The 24,793-nt window shown below is 37.9% G+C and overlaps 1 protein-coding gene across 1 annotated transcript in view; it reads left to right on the top strand.

The window, feature by feature from the left end:
* Cachd1 (cache domain containing 1) overlaps positions 1-24,793 on the top strand; it is a 217,711-nt gene that overhangs the window by 92,011 nt on the left and 100,907 nt on the right. Inside the window, exon 3 of the mRNA XM_090334685.1 lies at positions 20,887-21,035. Within this exon, the coding sequence (XP_090190811.1) occupies positions 20,887-21,035 (149 nt within the window). The remainder of the gene's footprint in view (positions 1-20,886; positions 21,036-24,793) is intronic.

Genomic DNA, 24,793 nt, shown 5'->3' with positions numbered 1-24,793 from the left:
AAAAAAAAAATTCTGAATTGTAAAATTTAAGATTTTATGTTTTATTTCATGAAATATTTACTGGGACATAACAAAAGAGATATTTAAAAACTTACAATTAGGTAGTATAAAGGGATACATGTTGAATTGAAACATTACCTTTCAAAAACGATATTATTCAAAAATGATATATTCAAAATGATAATATTTCAAATTATTCTTTTGTTCAGGGTCTATATCTAGCTGTAGAATTCGTACAGAATTATATCCTTTTCACAGACAAGAAAGATGCTGTATTAGTAGAAGAATTTACATGTGGCTTACAAATAATGCTAGGTAGCTTTCTTTGAAGAAATTATGAAGTGAGTACACCTTAGAGAGATGCCAGTGTGTGCGCTGTTAACTAATCTTTCAACATTTACGAGCTGGAGCTGCTACAAACCTCAGAGAACATAGAGAAAAGGCCCAGAGTTAGGGAACTTCTTTTTATTCTTTTGTGAACAGTAGGGAGGACTGATGGTAGCAAACTACTAACACTCTTATCTTTTGAGATGAAAAATATTAAATCCAGACAGAACTCTGTCTTTTGCTATCTGTTTTCTTTATGGCCAAATACCTTTCAATGCCTATACCCATTCTGTCTACAAAATAGCTAAAATAATTTATTGTGAAAGATTGTTTAAAATATTCTGTAGTTGGCTCTGCTTTGCTTCTAGAATACTAAAGACTGGTTAAGTGAATCAGTGTAATTGTGTGCTAAAGAGAAAATTCTTTAGTCTTATTCTGGTATATGAATACTCAGGGGTAAGAAATCTATAAAGGAGAATTTTCAAAAGAGACTAATCATGCAAGGCCCTGGAAGGGCCTTGTAGAAGCTTTAAATAGAGACCACACTAACAGAGAAATAAAAACCTTTTATGTTTGTCTTCCATTTCTCTCCTGTCTGTATTTGTACTCTCAGAAATGCCACTGTAAGAGATTGTTGGCTATGTTGTTGAACTATGTCCTGGGCTACAAGAAAAAAAGGGGAAAGAAAAGGTGCAGAAAAGCTGAATTCTAGAAGTTCTTGCCTTAATTCTGGCACCAAGCGCCCGACACTCAGGAGACATTTGATAATACTTATTGAAAAACTACTAGATATACTCTTGCACTTTAATATTCTCATTTCCAGAATCTGGATTTGTTTTGGGGTTGCCTGCCAAGAGTAATCTAGTGTGGTAGTAGCCTGAGGGTTCTCATTTTGTTTACAGTTTCCTGGTGAAATATTTCAAGGCTCAGACTTGTCCTGACTGCAGAAATCCTGGAGGTAGGGTGGAAGGATTCCATTCTTTCTTTGCTTCTAACCTTAGTCTTGCATCTGTCCCTAGGAGATTTGTTCAGGCCAAGGTCTGGTTTAATTCACTCCCTTATCCCAGATCCATACTTGGTTCCATGTTTATTACACACATTCACTAAATATTTACTGAATGAGTGAATGAAAAGCCCTAAATCTGTAGGAAGTTGAAAAGAAATACCAACAGTTACTAAAGTCATCAGGATGGGTATTTCTAATGAGTCTACCAAAGATCAGAGCAAACAGATAGCTATTCTGTCGATGCTCAAACCCAGCAAGTTTATTGGAGGTTAAACTTGCCATTTCTTTCATTAGAAATCAGTCTTACTGTTTTGGTTCTTACTCTTCTTAGTCCAACTTTGCAGAAAAGCAGTTAGTTTTGTTGTTGATGTTGTTAGTCCTAGAAGCCTTCCTTTTGGTCTATCAAATTGATGAGTGCCTTGTAAATAAGACAAAGTGGTAAGCTGATATTTTGGAAAAACAGTCAAAGAGGAGATAAGAGAACTGTAATATTTTTATTTCTTCCATAATTTTCTTTGTGCTCCTGTGTATATTTATCATCTCGCCCTCTTAATGACATTGTAAGAAGGACAGGTGTTATTACCTAGCTTAATTCCCATATGAGTAAACTCTGTCTCAGAGAAGTCATAATTATAAATGGCTTAAGGCTTCATAAAAATGGTAGGTGGCAGAGACATGATTTTAGAACCTCCTTTTGTGTTTCCTTGGCTTCTATTTACTGGCAATAATAGTAATGGACATTTATTGAATGTAAGTACTAAATTAAATCTTTTCTCATTTAGCCTATAACCTTTCAGTCTTGGCTTAAATAATCTCTCAGTGAGGACTTTCTTGGCCACAAACTTACAAATTGTATTAACCTGTCTTACTATCTCTCATCTTACTATCTTTTTGTTTGTGTGTTTTATCATCCTTATAAGTTCATCCTCTAGGACTTACATATTTATATTTTTCATTGATGTGTCTGCCCAATAGACTATAAGCTCTTTGATGACAGGGAGTTTTATCTTTAATTGTTTTAAAACAGCCCCAGCACTGATAAAGACATTGCACAGTTGAATAACGTAAGCACGCTGTCTAAGTGAGAAGACTGAATCAACTCGACAAGGAAAACTATAAATAAGGAACTTGTCTGTCTAAGGCCACCAAGTACAAGATTAGAGAACTTGATTGATTTTGAATTCAAGTGTATTTAGACTCAGTGCTTCACTGAGTTTTTAAAATTCTGTAAGTTAAAGTCTGGGGGCAGTACTGTGAATGCTGACAGAATATGAAGTGCCAAGTTCTGCAATCCTCAGTCCCTTTTCTGGACCCAACTTGTTCCATATATTGGTTCAATTCCTTGGTACCACATGCATAGAAAAACCGGAAGTGGTGCTATGTCTTAAGTGGCAGAGGAATAGCCTTGAGGAAAAAGCCCAAGGACAGTGCTTAGGTCCAAAATTCAAGCCCCAGGACTGGCAAAAAAAAAAAAAGTGGATAAATTTACAAAGATGCTACACTAAAGAAATCATACAAAGTTGAATTTCAGGTTTTTTTAGTAATACGTGTTTATTATCAGATTATATATATATATATATATATATTATATTTGTTTTGGTTTTTTTGCTAGTCCTGAGGCTTGAACTCAGGGTCTAGATACTGTTCAGGGTTAGCACTATACCACTTGAGCCACAGTGCCAGTGCTGGATTTTTCTGTGTATGTGGTACTGAGGAATTGAACCCAGGGCCTCATGTATGTTAGGCAGGCACTCTACCACTAGGTTATACTCCTGGTCTGTAGATGACATTCTTTAATATTTGGAAGAGGTAAGAAAATATCAAGTATTTTTATTTTAGAGAGAAATTTGGTGGTTCTTTTTTATCTTCTCTACCAACAAAATAATGTTTCCTCTCTTGATGTGAAATTCCTGAGAATAAGGACCATGTCAGGATAATTCCCTTTTTAGTGCTTTATAGATATTGATATTTAGATATTTATAGATGGATGAATAAACTAGCCTCTGATCTCTGTGAGGAGGCAGATTCTAGGTAGACCCCTGGTAGGCAAGTGATGAGTTCAACAAATACTTGTTAAGGATATATTATGTGCATGTCATTGTAGGAAGAGAAAAAGCTTTCCCCAAGACCTCATTAAATCACAGGAGACATTTGTTCATGCATTTGATGTATCTTGCTAATCTTTTGAGGTGATGCCTGAAAGACAAACAGACTTACTTTGGGGGGAAATATCTCTTGGTTGTATTCTTGAGATGTACAACTATAGTCTAATGAGTTTGAGTTTCATCAAGTATGACAATACATCAGTATCTTTGGACTGAATTTTTATAGAATCTTAATAAATGGCAAATCAACAGAAGAATTGTATCAGTAAATCCATTGTGGCATGTTGGGAAAGATTATTTGGCATGCTCGTTTGTTTTCATGTCATGAGTTAATTCAACAAATTTTTACTAAAGCTTGGTGAGGAAATTAAAATTCAGAAAGCTCAAATCTTCACAAAAAAATCCATATTTGAATTAGGCGATAAGATGAAGATTTTAGCAAAAGGGTCTGCCTCTAAAATCTGCTCTCTGGGTGTTGTATACATTTTCAGTTTTTAAAAGAATGGGTGGTTTATCCTCTCCTGAGAGTCTTACACATCAACTAATGTAAGATAAATAAGACGTCTAAACATTGTAAGTAGTGTGATGAAACTTAGCTGCCAAATGAGGAAAAGATGGTGTTTAAATGCTCAGTTGCCAAGAGTAAACCAATGGTGGTGAGTGTCTTCTACATTGCTGAGCCACAACTTTGGAGTGCTCATAAATCACAGGATACACTGGAATCTTAAAAGTCCCATATACTACTGATGGGTCACCCTGCAGGAACATAAACAAGATATAATAATGAATGAAGTCCTTGAAGATTCTTCTGTCTTTCTGAACAATTCGTCATCATACCATTATTAACATAACCTTAAGACATTTGGTTATAATATCTGTCACTGTGGAATTTCTATGGGGCTGTTGGGATTTCATTTTGTTTTTTACATAAGTATCCCCTAAATAAGAACCCTTAGCTAATTGCGTGAGTGAAGAATTACAGCTGCTGGGCTAGTAGAAGGTAGGATTAAAGTATAATGAAGTGCGTTTCCTTTCTGTCACACCGGTGTAGTTGGAAAGGCTGGCATTCTCAATGAGCCACTGTAGTTGGCAAAGATTTTGTCAGCAGTTTCCTAGGACGTAGTTGTAGCCTGTTGATTGGCTCAGGATTCCCAGATTTCTCTCCCTATTATATGTCTAAAAATAATTAGGGATTCTTGAGGAGTACTATTCAGCCAGCATCAGAAGAGAAAATAAGACATTCAAAGTACTGACAGCTCCCCATCTCCATATTAATAAGATGACAATTGGGAATGTGCAATATTTAGTAATCTCGTTTATGTTTTAAGGAGACTACATATGACGCCTTTCTTCTTTCATCTAGTACATATTTGAAAATTAAAAAATACATGTGTATGCATGATGTAAGCTAAAATTCCAGTCCTAAATATAGAGTAGCTAGGTTCAGCGATACAAACTGCACGTTGGCCAGTGAATGTGTCTGGTGTTGAGATAAGCTGAGATAATTCTGCTTGTACCCACTCACACACATGCTTGCTCAGAATAAATATAAGGTTCTCTACTTGGACACAAAAAGCAGTATATATCATATCTATATTCACAGTGTTTGGGTGCACGGTATTTATTTTTTATGTTTGTATAAATACGTTTTATTTTCTAGGGAAGGATGCCTGGAATTGAACCCAGCCCTACCCACCTGCTAAGCATATGTTCTATCAATGAGCCACATCCCATATATAGAGAGATAGATAGATAGATAGATAGATAGATAGATAGATAGATAGATAGATAGATGATAGGTAGATAGATAGATAGATAGATAGATAGATATCATCTATCACTATAGGAAATGGATTCTTTGTACATACCACTGGTACCAATATACACTTGTTATTTAAAGGTTGAAAAGTCTGGTTAAAGATATGTGTTGTTGTTGCTGTTGTTTTGCCAGAGACCTAAGCTAGTGCACTTCCTCATTCCTTGGTTCCCATGCTTTCTGAAGAAGCCAATGAAGAGGCACCCAGTGTTTCTCCAGTGGTACAGGGGAGTGGGAAAGGAAGGTTGGACCATTGGGGCAGAGCTAGAATAGACCTATGAGTTCCCGATGTGGCCCAGTGCATCTCTCCTTGCTGAGGGTGAAACTTCACTTCTACCATCCAATGGACCTATGCCTTCCTTCAGCAAAGCAGACCCTCAAAACAAACCATGGCTTGGCTTTTTATACCAGCACTCAGAGCTCCATTTAACTAGAAGGCTATATATACATTGATGGAGTTGAAGTCTTCATTTTGAAAGTTGGAAGGACTGTTGTTATGAGAAATGAGCATTCCTCTAAAACTGGTAACCAGCCCATTTTTTACACTGAATTCTGCTAGTTCACTGGTGATTCATTACTAGGGATTGCTGATGATTCTCTAACCTTCCCACCTTTTACCCCTCACTCTCCCCTACCCCCACTCACCATAAACTTCTGTACCTTCTAGATAAAGAAAGTAACTGAAAAGTAACTTGATCCTCCACCCCAAACTGCTGCTCCTTCTAGAAAAATAAAATATCTTCAAATCAATTATACTGACAGAATGCATCAACAGAAACTTGGCTCAGAATGTATTTTAAAACCTGGGGAGCAACTTAAGAGCAAGGACCATTCTATCCGTAATATAATAGGACATACTTTAGTAATGAGGTGCAAGATTTAATTACTGTTAATATCAGGAATCCTTGAGGTGGCTAAAGATTTTGAAACACCGGACCTATGAACAAACATGTGGTTCAGTAAAACTGGAATGGTCCCAAGAACAGCTTTGTTTTCATATTTAAAAGCCACAGCAGGCAGTCCTCTTTTTAGAATCACTATTACTGGGCATTGGTGCTGGTGTTCAGTAGTCTTCAGTCCTTTTGTATGCTGCAGAGTAGATGCTGTATCTTCACTGACACCCGTGTCAGACCGGCCCCCTATCTCAGCCTCTGGAGGAAGGTGTGAGCAGAGTGGTCTAGGAGCAACATCCATAGAGAACAGACTGGCCCTAGTTCTGTTTGCAGTCTGCCCTGTCATCAGTCAGTTCTGGGATGAGAAGACCATTCTGAAATCCAACTGTGAGTTAAGAGAGTGATACTAGATGTAGTTGGCGAGAGAACACACAGACTAGTTCAGGGAAGGATATAATAAAATTGTTGTGGTTCAGGCAAATGTCCTTATGCCTCTGGTTTGGAATCCACTTGGGAAACATTTCCTTTTGTTGTTGATTCTAGTAGGTCTTAATAGCAGGCGATGCATTTCCTGCCAATTCAACATTTGTGCCTCATCTAAGTGAGGCTGGGAGGTATTGTTGTTGTTGGCTTAAAACACAAGCACACAAAACCCTTCTTCCCTAGTATCTCAACTTGTACCTCTGAATCAGCACATGTAACTATCTGCCTTCCCGGTAAAGCTTCCCATATGTCAGGAGATGTTTTGTATCTGCTCAAATATCTCAAACCTAGGACGATCTTTTTTCTAGGGATGAGAAAAACACATTACCAGCTGACTTCATTATTCAGAGGTAGAACCAGGTGGGAGAATGCACAAGCCCTTTACAGTAACCACAATATACAAATGACTCCAATAGTGCAGCTATTCAAGACCAGAACAAGATGCTGAAGAAATCATTTCATACTAATGTTCTGTCTTTGGTTTTATAAGGTACTCTACTTTGTGAACATACACACATCTCTTGAAATATGAAAATACATTGCGCATAATCCTGTCTTGCCCTTGATTATCTTCTTGTGACTTGGAACTTGGAGAAACTTTATACTGTAATTGATCTCTATTACCATGGGAGCCCTGTAGCAATGAAATAATAGATATTCTATTTAAAGGGAAAATCAAGTTAAATTATTAGGAAAGGTAAACCTAAAACATCTCAATTAAAAATAATTTAAGTTATGGCCAATGCAAGGGTAAAAAAAAAATATTCAATTGCTGCCAGGTTTGGTTTCCTTGTCAGAGTTATTGTTCTACTCCATTGTTAAGCAAATTGACACTTTTGGCCAAGGGTTCATTCAGTATTTTCTCAAATGGGTGCATAAAGATTATTAAATGTTATGGGTCATGTTTCTAACTTCACTTATGCAGCCCACATTTTTCCAGGTGCCACTGAGTGCCAGGCTCTGACCCCAGTCAGTGAGACTGGTTCCTAGGGAAATAGGATTTGCACTGAGTGTGAGGAAGGTACTTTGGATTGGAGTGAAATTTAGAGCTCTAGAATCCTCTCATCCTATACACAGTAGCCATTCCTGTGATGGTTCTCTTTTGCTTGAAGTGTGGTTTTTTTGTTATACACAGTGTTTCTGAGTTATTCCCAGGTAAATGTACTCTAAAGAAGGGGTTAGTGGAAGTAGGGAGATTGGATATGTTTTCCTTTTCCACACAGTTAGTGTGTCTATTGTAGGAGAAGAAATCTAAGTTCACAGATTCATGGTGTTTTCAACCTTTTGTCCATGATTTAGTATCCTCCACAAACTGATCTCAGAGGTTACGAAGAAAATGTTAGAGATTTTAGTATATATTATAGATCCTGCTCTCTCCTTCCCCACTTCTAGGGTTGTTCCAAGGTCAAGATGAGGCAGAGTCCTTTTCCTTGCTCCTTGAAAAGGAGCAAGCTGTAAAACCTTCAAGGCCTGATCACTTACTTAGAACAGATTTAATGGAGCTGGGAGGTCTCCTATGACACAGAGTGAAGTGAGGAGAAGAGCTGAACTCTGCCCTTCCCGTTGTCCCCTTTTGTTATGATCTGGTCATTAAGGGTAGAGTGGGGTGAAAAGCAGGACAAGAGCCCATTGAGCTTTCTAAGTTGATAACCTTGGCTTTAGGAGGCTTGGGTGTTCATTACTGTGATTGTTGCAAACCTAATACAGCTTTCTGGCCAAAGCAAACCCATCATAATCTTTTAGGCAACTCTTATGTTGTGCTTCCAGAGTCACTGCTGTTCTTAACGTTTCCCAGGGCCCAGCCTCCTCTGGTTCTCTGGCATGTCAGCACTTGTCTTCTGTTTTTTCCATTGTAGTCTGCCCTGCTCAGTCCAGGGCCCCACCTCTCACAGGATCTGAGTCTTTGACCCTGGAGCCCAGCAGCCTTGCACATAAATTTTCTTGGTCCATCTGCAGATCATCTGTCAGCGACTGCTCTGCTTCTCTTTTGAATGGGCTGTTCTCACATATGTGTCTGACAGCTCTGAAGCCTCCACAAGCCTCTGGAAAGTCAGAGTAGCCCTATTCTATTACTAGGTCTTAATCTGCCTCATCATGTAGCACACCTGCTGTGGCTAGGCTTTGCCCTATTGAGTCTTTTCATTGAAGCCCAAACTGGTGGCAATGAACAGCTATATCATCACTATGACTTGTCTCAGTCCATTTTCTGCAACTATAATAGAAGACCCAGAACTGTAATTTTTAAACAATAGGAGGGCATTTAAGCTTTTGTTCTAGACACTGCAAAGTTGGAGAGCACTGTCATGTTATGTTGTAACTTGAAATAGGGGAAATGATCATATGTAAGACAAAGAGAGAGAAATCCCAGGAAGTGGTTATTTTTATCACGAATCCACTATTCCAAGGATAGCATTCATGCAACTTGAGAGCAGATCCATCATGACCTACCATTGCATTTTTCTTTTCTGTTTTGTAGTGCTGGGCATTGAATCTCGGTTCTTGTTTACACTAGGAATTAAAAATGGCAATTCAGGTTGCTTGTGGGATTGGGGTGGGGAGAGGGGTTGTTTCTGCTTTTGTTTAACTTTTTTTTTTTTGCCAGTTCTTGTGCTTGAACTTACAACCTGAGCACTGTCCTTGTTTCTCAAGGCTAGAGCTCTACCACTTGAACCACAGCACCACTTCCATTTTTTCTATATATGTTGTACTGAGGAATCCAAGTTGGGTCTTTGTGCATGCTAGGCAAGCACTCTACCACTAGGCCAAACTCCTGGCCCATGTTTTTGTTTTCTTTATCAGACATGGGGCTTGAGCTCGGGGCCTGGACACTAACCCTGATCTTCTTTTCCTCAAGGCTAGTATTCTTATTACTTGAAGCCACAGCACCACTTCTGGTTTTCTGATGGTTCATTTGACATAAAGGTCTCATGATCTTTTCTGCAAGGCTGGCACTCTATCACTTGAACCATAGTACTACTTCCAGCCCTTTCTGAGTAGTTTATTGGAGATAAGAGTCTCATGGACTTTCCTGCCTGGGCTGGCTTTGAACCATGATCTTCAGATTTAGGCCTCCCACATAGCTAGAATTACAAGTGTGATCCATGGATACCTGCAACAATTCAGTTTTAACATGAGTTTTGAAGGAACTTTCAAACCACATCAATGGCCAGCTGCTATCCAGATCTTCCTAAATGGGTGTTCATTTTTTGATGTTACAAATTTTTTTTTGTCAGTTGTGGGGCTTGAACTCTAGGCCTGGGCATTGTGCTTGAGCTCTTCAACTCAAGGCTACTGCCTTACCCTTTGAGACACAGCACCACTTCCAATTTTCTAGTAGTTAATTGAAGATAAGAGTCTCATGGACTTTAATACCAGGGCTGTCTTTGGACCATGATCCTCAGATCTCAGCCTTCTGAGTAGCTAGGAATACAGGTGTGAGCCCACCATGTCCGGCTTCAACTAATTTTAATGTTCTTCCAAATTCATATGTTGAAGCTGTAATCCCCAAGATGTTAATATCAAGAATAGAGATTAGGAGGTAATTAGGTTTAGAAGAGATTATGATTGTTACAGCCCTGCTGATTGAGTGAGGAGGAAGCAGTAATGTTTTAACAAAAACCAAGTGAGAAAGTAGCAAGATGACTAGCAGCCAGCCAGGAAGATGGCCTCAACAAATACTGAATCTGGACCATCTTCATCTTGGCTTTTTCAGCCTACACAAATATGCACTTTATTGATTAGGCTAAACAACTAATAATATTTGGTTATAGCAGCCAAGGCAGCTAAGATAGCAAGGCTTTCCTCAGAGTACCTGAAGATAGGGAAATAGAAAGGTCCTAAATTTTTGTATCAGATTGAACCTGATATGAGCTGATGAACCATCTGCCTTTCTCTGTACTGAAAAATGTTCTAATATGGCAAAAGATTTTGAGAGAGAAAATACATATGTGCGTATATTAATCAATACATATAAGTCTATATGTACAGTCTAAAAGTACAGTGTGGTAATTCCAGAACATGAATTTGATCTAAGTTTATCTGCTGATGATCTTAGACAGGTTATTTTATTGGAGCCATCTATTTAAAAAAAACATACAGGAGCTATACACTGGTAGCTCACACCTGTGACACTAGCGACTCAGTTCATCACCAGCTCTAATCAGGAAAGTCTCGTCTCCAGTTAACCACCAAAAGCTGGAAGCAGAGCTGTAGCTTGAGAGGTAGAGTGCTAGCCATGAGCAAAAATGCTCAGGGACAGCAACCCACAGTCTGAGTTCAAGCCCCAGGACTGGCACAAAATAAATAAATATAAATAAATGGATCGCCAAACCCATTGTGAGGATAAAAAGACATCAGGAAAGATCTTACCTTATGCATAGAGCAAACACTCAATTAGATGAAGTAGTGTTAATTATTTATATATATTTTTATTGTAATTAATAGAAGGGTTACATTATATTCACCAGATAAAAGGTACATTACTTAACATGTCATGTCCCCATTCTCATGTCATGGTCCCCATTTCCCTCCCCACTCCCCCCACTCATCATGATTTCCCTCCTTCCCTATCCTATTTCATATACCCAATTAAGCATATATAAAATATATCAGATAACAAGGTGAAATATTGTAACAATATGAGATAACCAAGGGACAGCAAAAGACATGAGAGATAACATAGTACATTAAGGACAATAATCACTCATTATATGGCTTTTGTTCCTATATCCTGGAGGTCCTTACATTTAGCATCATACTATATGGCCTTATGTATCTAGGTTTTGTTCTATTGCAAATCTCTGCTAGGAGAGCCCAAGGTTTCTACTGATTATGACAAATGAGCCTATGTTCCTTTGAGTCTGGCTTACTTCACTTAATATGATTTTTTTATGAGCTGGATTTTAAGACCTTATTTATGAACTGGATTTTCATCTTACACGTTATTTTTCAGAGTTAGGTTTTCACTGACCATTTAGATCATATCAATTCTCTAGGACTGATGGGAATCAATATGGAGGGTAAATGTGAAGTTGTTTAAGCATGAAGAAGTGGCCCTTAGTTTTCACCCAGTTGAGTCAAAACTCTGAACATAATTTTCACTGAAGAGTAAGATTTCAGTGCTTTCAAATCCTTACTGCAAGGGGTATCTGTCTTATATTGCCGAGTACTACGTAGGCTAGGAGATGACAAAGGATCATACTTATTGGATCATCAATGTCAATCTCTACAAATAAAAAAGATCATAGTAGATGTTGTGGAAGAACCTGGGATTCTCGGTAATGTTATAGAGGGGAATGAATTCTTTTAGCCAAGGCCTAGAGTAGAATAACTTGTAAGAAATGAACAGAAACAAAGCCCATAAATAAATGAGTCTGGCTTACTTCACTTAATATGATTTTTTCTAAGGCTTTCCATTTCCTAACAAATGGGGCAATATTGTTCTGACAGCAGCATAGAATTCCATTGTATATAAATACCACATCTTGTTGATCCACTCATCAACTGAGGGACATCTGGGTTGGTTCCATATCTTTGCTATGGTAAATAGTACTGCACTGAACATCGTTGTGCTAGTGGATTTAGTATGTCCTTGTTTCTGGACATTTGGGTAAATGCCAAGGAGTGGAATTGTTGGGTCATAGAGAAGTTCTATGTTTAGTGTTTTGAGGCACTGCCATACTGCTTTCCATAGTGGTTGAATTAGTTTGCATTCCTACCAGCAGTGTAGTAGTGATCCCTCCTGGCCACATCCCCTCCATCATTTGTTGTTATTAGATTTCTTGATCCTGGCCATTCTGACTGGAGTGAGGTGGGATCTTAGAGTTGTTTTGATTTGCATTTCTTTTATGACCAGAGATGTTGAGCATTTCTTCATGTGTCTATAGGCCATTTTTGTTTCTTTTTCAGAGAAGACTCTCTTTAAGTCTTTGGCCCATCTTTTAATGGGATGGTTGTTTCTTTGGAGATTAGTTTTGGAGTGATTCAATTTTTTGGACTGTTGATATATTTTAGATATGAGGCCTTTGTTGTATGGTTAGTGAAGATCTTCTCCCATTCTGTAGGCTTTGTAGTTAATTTGCTAGCTATGTCCTTTGCCATACAGAGCGTTAATTATTTTTATGTTCTTGTTTTGCTGAGGAAAATGGGATCCTTAACTGAGAAAAGGTCAGTAGTGTGAAACAGGATGTGAATGGAGCATATGGTGAGTTCCAGGAAATTTTGGAAAGAGAGAGCCTATGAAGGATTTAGAAAGTATAGAAATTGGGGGGAATCAGAAGAATGAGCACAACGTAGATAATTTGATCTGAGCAAGTTCACACACACACACACACACACACACACACAAACTCATGCACGCACTGAGAAAGTTTAGAACAGATAGAGAACTGAGCTATAGATAAGGAGAAATGGACTTGTTTTCTACTTACATGAGCTTGCGAAACATCTGAGCCTTGATTTGCAGGACAGAGAATACCTGTTTTGCTTGGCTCCTAGGGTTGTTGTACAATGCAAATAAGACAACTAAAATATAAAAATGTATGGAAAGTGGTGGAATGCAGCACAAGACTAATGACTACATTTTAAAGTTTAGAAAGAATGAATCCCAAGAGAATATGAGCCCCCAAAAACTTTTAATTATCTCCCTTGCATAACACAGTGCTTCGGCATTCTCCTGACAGCTGGAGGAAGGCCACGGGCCAGTGCTAACATATTCAGCCTGACTACCTTGGCCTTTCACTTTTCTCTAAGAACCAAGAATATTCTTGGATCCTTCTTTCCTGAGCCAATTCATTAAGTTCACCAATCGATAACAGCAACTACAATAATAATGAGTATCAGTGACTATAGGACGGTAACAACCACTACAAGTCTATTTTTCATCCTCTCAACTACCTTATAAATCCTATCCTCCTTAGTACTCAACATCAAGAAACAGGTATTATTTTCAATTTAGACATAATTAGGTTGAAACTCCTTTAGCTAGTTAAATGCTAGCGCTAGATTCAACTCAAATTTGTTTTCAAAAGCTAACTCATTATGCTATGTTGCTGTTAATCAAGGAAAAATATATTTCCCCCAGATTTTATATCTCCATAAGAATTAACCATGAGGATATCCTAAGTGAATATAGTGACTAACATTCAAGTAGTTTTGTTCTCTTCATTTCAAGGTCTATTGCTGAAGGATCTAGACCCACAGTGTTTCTCACTCACCGTCACATGTACTTTCCATTCCAGACACTGGGCTCTAACAATAAGAATAATCCCTTGAACTTACTCTTAGCTTTGTGTACTCGTTTCAATTGAACTCACAAGAAGCCCCCTAAGAGGCATTATTCTGACTTTATTCATGAAGAAATCGATGCTAAGAATGGTCAAGGAATCTGACCAAACTCCTAACAAATAGTCTACCTGGAATATTACACCTATTGCTAGCTTGAAAAAAAAAAAAGAATAGAAAGCCTAAATATTTTTACATCCTGAATACAGTGTGCAAAGGGAAACAATGGGAGTGTTTTCTAACATGAAGAACCTTGGAACACAATGGTGTGCTGTATGGTTCAGAGATGCTAAATATTTGCACTTGGCTTATCCTTTAAAATTATTTTGTCTCATACATTTTAAATAACTACATCCTGAAACTGGGGAGAAAACAAAAGGAAAGATTTACTCTTGAGTCATAAGGCTGGAGTTGAAGGAGGGGGAGATCAGATATTAAATTCTTATCACGGCACAGAGGTTTTTGAATGTCAAATGTTAAACTATTCTACATTCAATATGAATTTTACTAGGACTCTTCAGTCCCCTAAGGGACATTTCCTGTCTGTGTCTGTCAGCTTCACTGCTATGTTTTTTAAATAAAGCTTAAAACTCCTTCTGGCCCTTCCTTTTAGGGAACGGACATAAATACACTGTATACTAGGCCTTTGCATTTTTGTTTTCTTTTACCTGCCCTCCAATCTTCAGAAGTACAAAGCTAAGGTAAAAAGAGCATTTTAAAAAGGGTGCTCTTGGGATGTATGCAAATGACAGACATTTCTATGGGAAAATTATGAGAGGAAATTCACAAAGAAGAAATGCATTGATATGATGAAACATTGTCACTGGAGATGATGACAAATTAGAATCCGTTCCCATGGGGACCATACACTACCTACTGATCATTTGACCCATGACTGCATGTTGGCTAGTCTAAGAATTGACCCAAAAGATGACAGGATGGTTTTAGTCCTGCGTCTCATCAGCATTCAGAAAGCCCTTAGGGGAGGAAAGGAAAAGGATAAAGAAGGATAAAAGATAAAAGCTGAGCTATAGAAAGAAAAAAAATGTTTTTAATTACACTGAGGAGGATTGTGGGTCCACCTGTAGCTTTTTTGTTAAGAGTGTCCTTTGTTTATTCTTGTCTGCAGGATACAGAACCAGAGCTGGCCTGGCCAGCTAGTCCTCGTCGGTTTAACAGATACATTTAGATTAAGTCTCTCTGTGGGCTATCTTTATTCTAAGACATTCTGTTATACTTGCCCAGCAACCTGGGGCTGGTCAGCATGCTAAAAGAGATTGATTTTCCTGGGAGGATGGAATATGCCTCACAGTGTAGCATGAAGTGAGGTTTCTATAGTGAGTCACCAGAAACGGGCCTAGGGAGAAAAGCACACTTCTTGGGATTTAAGACACCATTAAGCTCCATTCACCTCCCATTTCTTTCATGGTAAAAGGGAATAATGCCAGGTGCTAGTGGCTCATGTCTGTGATTCAAGCAACTCAGAAGGCCAGGACAGAAATGTCAGTGAAACTCTCATGTCCAATTAACCAGCAAAAGTCTGGAAGTAAAGCTGTGGCTCAAATGGTAGAGTGCCAGTCTTGAATGGAAAAAAGCCAAGTGAGATAACAAGATCCTGAGTTCAATCCCTGGTAGTGTCAAAAGAAAAAAAAAATTTAATAAAAAGAAGAAAGAAAAAGAAAAATGATTTACAATTTCTTTTTACTCTTCAATGACAGACCAATCTCTTAAGGTGGAAATCCCCCCCAAAAAAACTGAATTCTGAAATTTACTCCCTAAAGAAGGGGGAAAAAGGCGGGGACAGGTTACATACTTCTAAAGATGCCAGAGTTGACAGGACAATTGAAGTTATTTAATGTAACTTAAAATGAAAAGATCTAGATATTATTTAGGAGGCATTGTTTTGTGGGCTTTGTTGTAGTTTAAGGAACTCATTTCACTGTATTTTTTTATGTTGATGGTAGAATTAATCAATTCTAAACTTCCACAAAGCATTTGGTTTTCATAGGAAACTACAAAGATTTCTAAATGAAGTCAAAATTTTAAAGCTTAAATCTTTGCATAAAGAGACTGCATGGCTTATGATATCCTGCCAAGAATCTCATAGCATTTATCAAAAAGGATTTGTACTTCTAGAAGCTCTATTATGTTTTCTTTTAGGGTTCAAGGTTGATACTCTCCCACTTAATCCACACCTACTTTTGGGTGGTTAATTGGAGATAAGAGTTTCATGGGCGTGGCATGCTTTGGCTAACTTAGAACTGTGATTCTCAGATTTTGGCCTCCTGAATAACTAGGGTTATACATGTCAGCCACTAATGTCTGGGTAGGAGTTAAAAAAAAATTTTTTTTTAAAGTCTATGTTGCCTAGGCTGCGTTGAACTCACAAGCAATCTCCAGTCTTCATGCCTCAGCTTCCTAAGAATCTGGAGTTATAAGCACATTAAATATACCCAGCTATAGGTTTCTTTAAAGGATTAAATTGTTGCATATATATATGAAATGCTTAGAAAATGTCTCCACACACAACCTTCAACAAATGATTGGCTCCCGCCCCCTTTTTTTCTTTTGAATGAAGCAGTCACTGCATGGAAGACAGGAATCTGACTGAGAGGTAGAGGGAGCCTGTACATGTGAGAACTTTTGCTCAGTGTGCACCTGGACCTTATATGTGAAAGTCCAATCTCCATTGAAGAAGAATGTATGCTGTGGCTATATAACACTGTGTAGAGTACGCTTACCCTGCATGAGGGGTCAATCCCAATTTCAGGGGAAGCATAGAGGAAAACAATGTAGTTGGAGGCCAAAGGCATATCCTGTTCCCTTCCTTCTCCACTTGTTAAAATAGTCCAGTCCATATCCAGGGACTTCTCACATTCTGCTCCATATTGTGTTTATTATGTTTAAAAGTAAAGCTCAACCTGTGAGATGCCCCATATTGTCATCTCTCAAGTCACCACTGCAGCTTCTTTAGGTTTGATTTGTCTGAGACAGGCCTTATAGGGCAAGACAGTCTTGAGACAGAATAAGTGACTGGTTCACTTTTTTTGTAGCTTGAAGCTAATCACTTAATTTCACTGACATAAAATGAAAACCCCACTGGTAGGGTAAGTACCCCTATATGACATCTATTAATATTTTCTGATGAACCCTGAAATCTCTTTCCATTCACTTTACATTTCACATGTACAGTCTGGATCATTGATAATATTGATGCGGTGCCTGTACTTGAGCAACTGTTTGTAGCTTAGCTTCAAAATGTTAATTCCTTTTTTTTTTAATTGCCAGTCCCAGGCCTTGAACTCAGGGTCTGAGCACTGTCCTTGGGCTTTCTCAAGGCTAGAGCTCTACCACTTGAGCCACAGCACCACTTCCAGCTTTTTCTATGTATGTGGCACCAAAGAATTGAACCCCAGTCTACATGCATGCCAGGCAAGCACTCTACCACTAGGCCAAACTCCTGGCCAATATGTTAATTCTTAAGATGGAATTCAATCTTTCTTAGATATTCTAGTTTACTGTTTCTACATAGCCAACTACTCAACAATGAATGACCTAAACAACTATTTTGTAAGCTAAGGATCCTTGTAAGGTCAAGACTTTAGAGCAGGCCCAGCAAAGATGATGTCTCGGGAGATACCAGAAGAAATCCAGGGGGATTTCCTCAGAACAGATGCAAATGGTTAATATTATCTGCAAGCTTTTTATTTTATTATTAAAAGATTTTATTGACATTTATTTTTGCATCCTATTTCAAATGCCATGTTTAGCAAACAAATATCCAAGAAGAGAATCTCTATATATAAGCACTGGCACATAAATTTTAGAACATAATCAAAAGTAAGCTGAGACTTTGTATGTCATAGATATGTATTGATCTAGGTAATATAACATGTCTATAGAGTATATGTCCCTTCACGGAGTATTATGTCGGGTTTTTTTGGATGGGTCATGGGGTTTGAACTTGGCTTGGGTGCTGTCCTTGAGCTCTTCAGCTCAAGGCTACCACCCTATCCCTAGGCCTGGTCTTTGTCCCTGAGCTCTTTAGCTCAAGGCTACTGCCCTAACCTTGCGCCAAGCCCCACTTCCCATTTTCTAGAGGTTAATTGGAGGTAAGAGTCTCAGGTCCTTTGTGCCCAGGCTGGCTTTAAACCTTAATCTTCAGATCTCAACCTCCTTAGTAGCTAGGATTACAGGCATGAGCCACCATGCCCAGCTATATAGTTATATTTATAACTCTAAGACCTTGTCAATAACCTTGGGTACCTGAATCACTCTTATACTATTTGGATCTAATATCTACATATCATGATTTTTATAAGTAGAAAGTAATGATACTTGTAAAAAGTCAGAACCTCAAAAGAAAGGATAGGGTCTCTTACATCATGTAGCTTCCAGAAGTACACGTTGTTGTATTTTTTAAAATAAATATTCTAGGCTGGGGATATGGCTCAGTAATGGAACCCTTGACATGCTTTTGGGATTGAAATCAGCCCTTACTCAGCTTTCTAGCCTATGGCTGGCACTCTATTAGTTGAGCAATGCTTACAATCCAGATTTTCATTGGTTAACTACTAGAGATAGTCTTACAGATTCGCATACACTTTTCTTCCCTACACAAGAACCACAGCCTTCTAATCTCAGCTTTCTGAGTCACTAGTTTTACAGGTGTGAGCCACCAATGTGTGGGGAGACTGTTTTTTGTTTTTTTAATTGTATTTTATTGTAGGGATAACGTATAGAGGGGTTACAGTTACATTTGTCAGGTAAAGGGTGCATTACTTCTTGAACCTTGATACCTCTTCTCACGTTTTTGTCCCCCTTGCCCTCTCCCCCAATCCCCTTCCAATTATCTTGTTTTCCCACTTCCCTTCCCTATTTGAAATAAACAAATAAATGTATACACAATATACCAGGTAACATAGACAGGTACAGTAACCACATGAGCTTAACCATAAGGAGAAAAAGGAAAAAAGAAAAACTTCACATAGTACTTTAAGAACAACAATCACAAAGATAAACCTCTTGTTTCCATATCCTAGAGTTCATTTCATTTAGTCTCATCCTATATGACCTTACATACATAGCTTTTGAGCTATTGTTATCCTCTGCCAGGAGAGTCCTAGATGTGTTCTAATTATTACAAATGAGTGAAACCATAGAGCCTATGTTCCTTTGGGTCTGGCTTACTTCATTTAATATGTTTTTCCCCCCCAAGTCTTTCCATTTCCTTACAAATGGGGTAATGTCATTCTTTCTTATGGCAGCATAGAATTCCGTTGTATATAAGTACTACATGGTCTTGATCCATTCATCTACTGGGGTGACTGGGGAGTCTACTGGGGAGACTTGTTAAAGAAAGTGTGAATCATTAGAACACAAGATAAGGTTGATGACTCTCAGGATTGAATTTGAGGACTAGCCAGGTAGTTCTATGTTACAGGAAGCTGTCCTGTGCATTATAGTGTGTTTAGGGACATTCACTGGCCCTTCCTCCCCTATCTTTTAGTAACTTGCACCAAGTTATAATACAATTGTCATAATTGGCAAATGTCCTCCCAGCTTGGGGTAAGGGGAAGCAGAGATCACCCTGAGGTAAATAGAAACAGGAGCTTTGTTGAATGATAACTCCTTTGTACATCTACTTAAAGATAATAAAAATATTTTCTAAAAACTGAGATTTGAACTTCAACTGGTTTTATATATATATATATATATATATATTATTGTAATATCTCTCAACAATAGTAAAAATTCAATTAGTAAAAATTCAAAGAATTATGGGCAGATTTGTGAATTTTTCCAGACATACAGCTCCTCCTTTGAAGAATACAAAGTGAATTTGGACAACCCATTGTACTATGTGAATTCTTTTCTTAACCTTATATAATTGAGGTGATTATTTTTTTTAAGGAGAGCTCAGAATTCTGATTCTTTAGTTGAGAATATCACCAGAATAGAATCAAGATAGAACAATTGGCTTGAAAATAACAAATGGAGATGGTGTGATTTAACTTCATGCTCTTAGCCTGGAAGCAATTGGGTTGTGTGAGCTGCATGACCCAGAGGAGATGATTAGTTCTCTTCCAGTGTGCTGGGAATGAATAGTTCCACAAAACCAATTAGCTCTAATTCTATCAGTCATTTCATTTGGGTAACATTTTGTTTAAGGGGAAGAAAAACAACACTGTTTTCCTTAGAGATCTGTAATTAAGCTGTGGTGTTTGAGGGGAACAATGGAGGAAAAAGCAGTGTGCTTACCAATTTGCTCCCATTATTCCCACATGAAAATGAATCATGATGAAATGTTCTGTTCACAGCAGTGAAGAAAGACATTTTTCCATCTTAAAGGTGTAACAGACCGCACCCAAGTCTATTTCTAACTATACATTTGTGTATGTATATTTTATATGGATTTCTATATTGTACATCTTGGGGGAATTGTCATTTTCATGGAAGATGGTAAAAAATGTTCCCTAGGGTTGCATCACAAGAGGCAATAAATGTTACCTCCCTTCCTTCATCTAGCTTCCCCTCCACCTGCACACCCCCAAGAAAATCATCTATGTGAATGCAGAACTACAGTGATTTTTTTTAAAAAAACTTTTTTTCTTGCAGTTACTTTTGCTCTGTAACTCAAATGCTATCATGCTTACAATAATATCAGTAGTCTTTGTTATCCTTTTCCCACAAGGCATCTATGGATAGATGTCATTCTATTTGAATTTGCATCCTAGAAGTTCATACCTTAACAATTATAACTTAACAATTGCATATCATTGCTGTCTAGGTTTTCGCAAATTTTATCTCAACCTAGATAGCAAAGATGATATGAGTGTGCTTTTTGTGTTATCTGAAGTTGAATATATGAAACTTTGGACACAAGTAAGTTAGCATAAGTACAGTGGGTTATTTTAGATTTTGCATTTATGCATTTATATTTTATGTATTTATTTATTTTATTATTGTCCACAGCTAGCCAAAAAAATCCGCGAGAAGTTCAACCGATACTTGGATGTGGTCAATCGGAACAAGCAAGTTGTAGAAGCATCCTACACAGCTCATCTGACCTCTCCGCTAACGGCCATTCAAGACTGCTGCACCATTCCACCTTCCATGATGGAGTAAGACCATAACATTCACTGCTTTCTTATGGGTCTCAGGAAATGAATTGCTTAGACTTTCATAATCAAAATATCCATGATGGTTTATTGAAAAATGTATAGGTTATTTTCACCCCATTATTTAGAATAAGCCACTAACTTTACATAGATAAGTAATATTTCTATAGCTGTAAAACTCCTGGCCCTGGGTCCTGGTAGAATTCAGGTTTGGGAATATCATCTACAGTTTGACAACAATTTCTATTAGATCTGGGAAACTGCAAATGTTTTTTTTTTATCATAAGCCAACAATGAAGCCATGAAAAGGCAGTTTCACAGATTTGGTAACTTTTTAATTTAAAGGATTGTTAAGAATAACAAAAAGTTCCCTTTCATTACTTTAGAAGATACTGTCTCTAAAATACCTAAAGAGAACTAGGAATGTGGCTTAGTGGTAGAATCCTTGCCTAGCATGCTTGAGTCTCCAGGTTCCATTCCTTGTTGCCACATAAACAAAAAATAAAAAATAAAAGTAAACTAAAATGCCTAATGGAAATACAGTTTCAGATAATACAGGATCACTATTTGTACGAGAGAGGATATTTTTATATATTAGTCTAGTGATAGTTCTATCTGGAGGGGTGAAGGGTTATGTAATATTGGAAATTATAGTAGAAAGAAATACTATCTAGAAGTAGTACACAAACATGGCTTCTGATTAGCTGTGTATCTTTTTTTCTTTTCTTTTTTCTCCTTTCTTTCTTTCTTTTTCTTTTTCTTTTTCCTTTTTTCTTTTTTGCCAGTGCTGGGGCTTGAATTTAGAGCTTGGACACTGTCCTCAAGCTTTTAAGCTTCTTACTTAAGACTAGAATTCTATCAGTAGAGTGCTTCTGTGGCCACAGCCCCACTTCTGGCCTTTTCTGCTTATGTGTTACTGAGGAACCAAACCCCGAACTTCATGCATGTTAGCCAAGCACTCTACCATTAAGCCACCTTCCTAGTCAACTGTGTATCTTTAATCTACTTGTTTGACATATAGCTTTATGTTCAGTTTTCCCTTAATGTAGACAATTGCCAAATCAATTTTCTGCAGCTTTGGATTGATAAAAAGATGCTCATTTGTATGCTTAAAAAATTACTAGAGCACTCACATCAAGTTAGTATATGTTTTTCCTTAAAGAACAGTGAATTTTTGTATTATATTTTATTATCTGTAAGTAGTTATATAAAGGAGTTACCATTTAACAAATCCTAATGTCATCCCTTTCATTCTCCTTCATCCTTCCCAACTCAACTCCTACCCTGAGTTGTCTCAGTTTCATAGGATATGTATTGTATATACACTCTTGAGGTCGATAAGGCTGGATCCAGCATAGTATTTTGGTGCTTAACTTCCAAAGCAAGTTTTTTGCTTTCTGTGAATTTTTGGTCAGCTTTATCTAAGTCTGATATCTTCATTTATTTATTTACCTTTTTTTTTTTTTTGCCAGTCAAGGGACTTGAACTCTGGGCCTGGGAGTTGTCCCTGAGCTCTTCAGCTCAAGACTAGCATTCTACCACTTGAACCACAGTGCCACTTCCAGTTTTCTGGTGGTTAATTGGAGATAAGAGTCTCACGGACTCTTTGAACCATGCTAGCTTTGAACAACAATCCTCAGATCTCAGCCTCCTGAGTAGCTAGGAATACAGGCATGAGCCACCACTCCCAGCTTGATTTCTTCATTTATATGATAGTAAATCAGTTTTTTTTAAAATCTGGATTTCCATGTCTGTGGCTTGAAGAAATTCATACTAGCTGTTTTCCTATACAGAAGAAAGAATATATTGAATTTGGAATAAGACCCATTTGGCCTGGAATCCCATCTCCTTCAGATAATCCCTATGTGGTCTTGGGTATTGGAAGGCTTTAAGACACCCTGTCTTCTTTCCAGAGTGGGAATGAGAATGATTGCTTCACTCGGTACTGTGAACATTTAGTGAAAATAAACTGTAAACAATAATGCTCTGAGGAAATAATTTTATGTGCTTAGCGAACATTTCAGTTTTTGTTAAGCTTCATCATAGAAATCCATACTATTTATCACTGGAAACCAGCAGCAATGCCTTTGACCAATTCATTACTAATCTAGACATAAAATGAGGATCTAACTGGTCTTGTCCCCTCCCTCCCAATACCTATTTTCAAGGAGAAAAGAAAAGATAGGATGGTTATTAATCACTAGAAGTTGAATTAGGCTTTTTCCTCTTCTCAGGGACGCTTGACAAATAGCTGTTCACATTTGGGGTTGGCATACAGGAAATGTGCCTGAATGGAGTACGAGAAGCCAGAGGTGGTACTAAACATTTTATCGTACACAGCCCCAAGAATTGTCTGGCTCAAATTGTCAGTTGTGCTGCAGTGGATAAACCCTGTCTTACAAGACAGGTCATGACAAACTCCCAAGTAGGACTGATGCTCCTATTAGAAGTCCGGGAATTTGGGGGCCTGGGGGATGGGTTGTATGAACTGTCTGGCTCCTATGGATAGGTCTATCCTATTACGGAATTCTGTTGCTTTAAGGACTAACTCAATAATTGACCTTTCTCCCTAGTTTCCCACTTAACTCTTTTCCTCTCTTTATTTCTTTTTGTTCCTGGAAGAAATTAATTGTTTACTCTTGTTTCTTCACATAGCAATTTCATAAACTCCCTTGTGGTATAGAACTGGCTGTACTTACTATACTCACACCTTGCTGGAGGAGAGTATGCCTCCCCCGCTGTTCTGAGAAGGAATTACATACCTTCCAATTCTACCTCTAGCACCTGGTGATTTGGTTTTATTATCATGTATAGAATCGGAATTGATTTGAATATAAGGATGGGTAAGGAAATGTGTACTCTTTTTTCCCATCTATTTTTATTGTAATTAATAGAAGGATTACATTATACTCACCAGATATAAGATGTATTACTTCACATACATTGATACCCTTTCTCCTGTCTTGATAGAAATGTGTACTCTTAAGAAATTCACAAGATACTCGAGGTAGGAACGTGGCAAGTGCTAGACATAAGTAATAGGGCAGGATCTGATTGGTAATGTAGTTTCCCAAATAAGAGAAGTATACCAGACATATTGTATCAGAAATTGTTGTATGAATGTTAGAAATGGGCATCAAAGGGCTAGGGGCATGGTTCATGTGGTAGAACATCTGCCTAGCAAGTATAAGGCCCGGAGTTGAATCCCCAATGATATGTCCTCCCCCCCGCCCCCAAAAAAAACTAAACTAAAAAAGAGGAGATGGGAGGTAAAGGAAGAAATGCAAAAGAAAGGGAGGAAGAAGAGGGAAGGAGAAAGGGAAGGAGGGAGGAAAGGGATTGAGGGGAGTAAGGGAGGGAATGAAGGAAAAAGGAAGGAAGGGAGGGTGGAAGGGAGGGAGAGAGGGAGGGAGGAAACCTCTTACTTGAATTGACCATTTGGAGGAACACCTTAGGAAACTAATGAAGCATAAAGAAAGTTATTGTACCATGTAAAATAGAGAAACATTGATAAGCACTAAATTTCTAATGGAGTATTAGGGGACTGAATTGAATACGTCCATACACTTGGCACATACATACCAGCCATGCTTGTGAAGCCAACTTGTAAGCATAAGCTACATGTTTGCACACATGCATCCATTCACATTTGGGAGAACCATACATCAAATTGGACTGATGACAAGTGATTTCCGTTTTGAATGTGCTGAGATCAGAGGTCAGGACTGAGATATCAGCTACCTGGCAAATCCAGTCATCTA

The sequence above is a fragment of the Megascapheus bottae genome, chromosome 6 (assembly GCF_031878675.1).
Source record: "Megascapheus bottae isolate mThoBot1 chromosome 6, mThoBot2.hap1, whole genome shotgun sequence".
Classification (NCBI taxonomy): Eukaryota; Metazoa; Chordata; class Mammalia; order Rodentia; family Geomyidae; genus Megascapheus; species Megascapheus bottae.
Note: the sequence above shows the minus strand (reverse complement) of the source record. Positions and strands in the feature narration are given on the sequence as shown.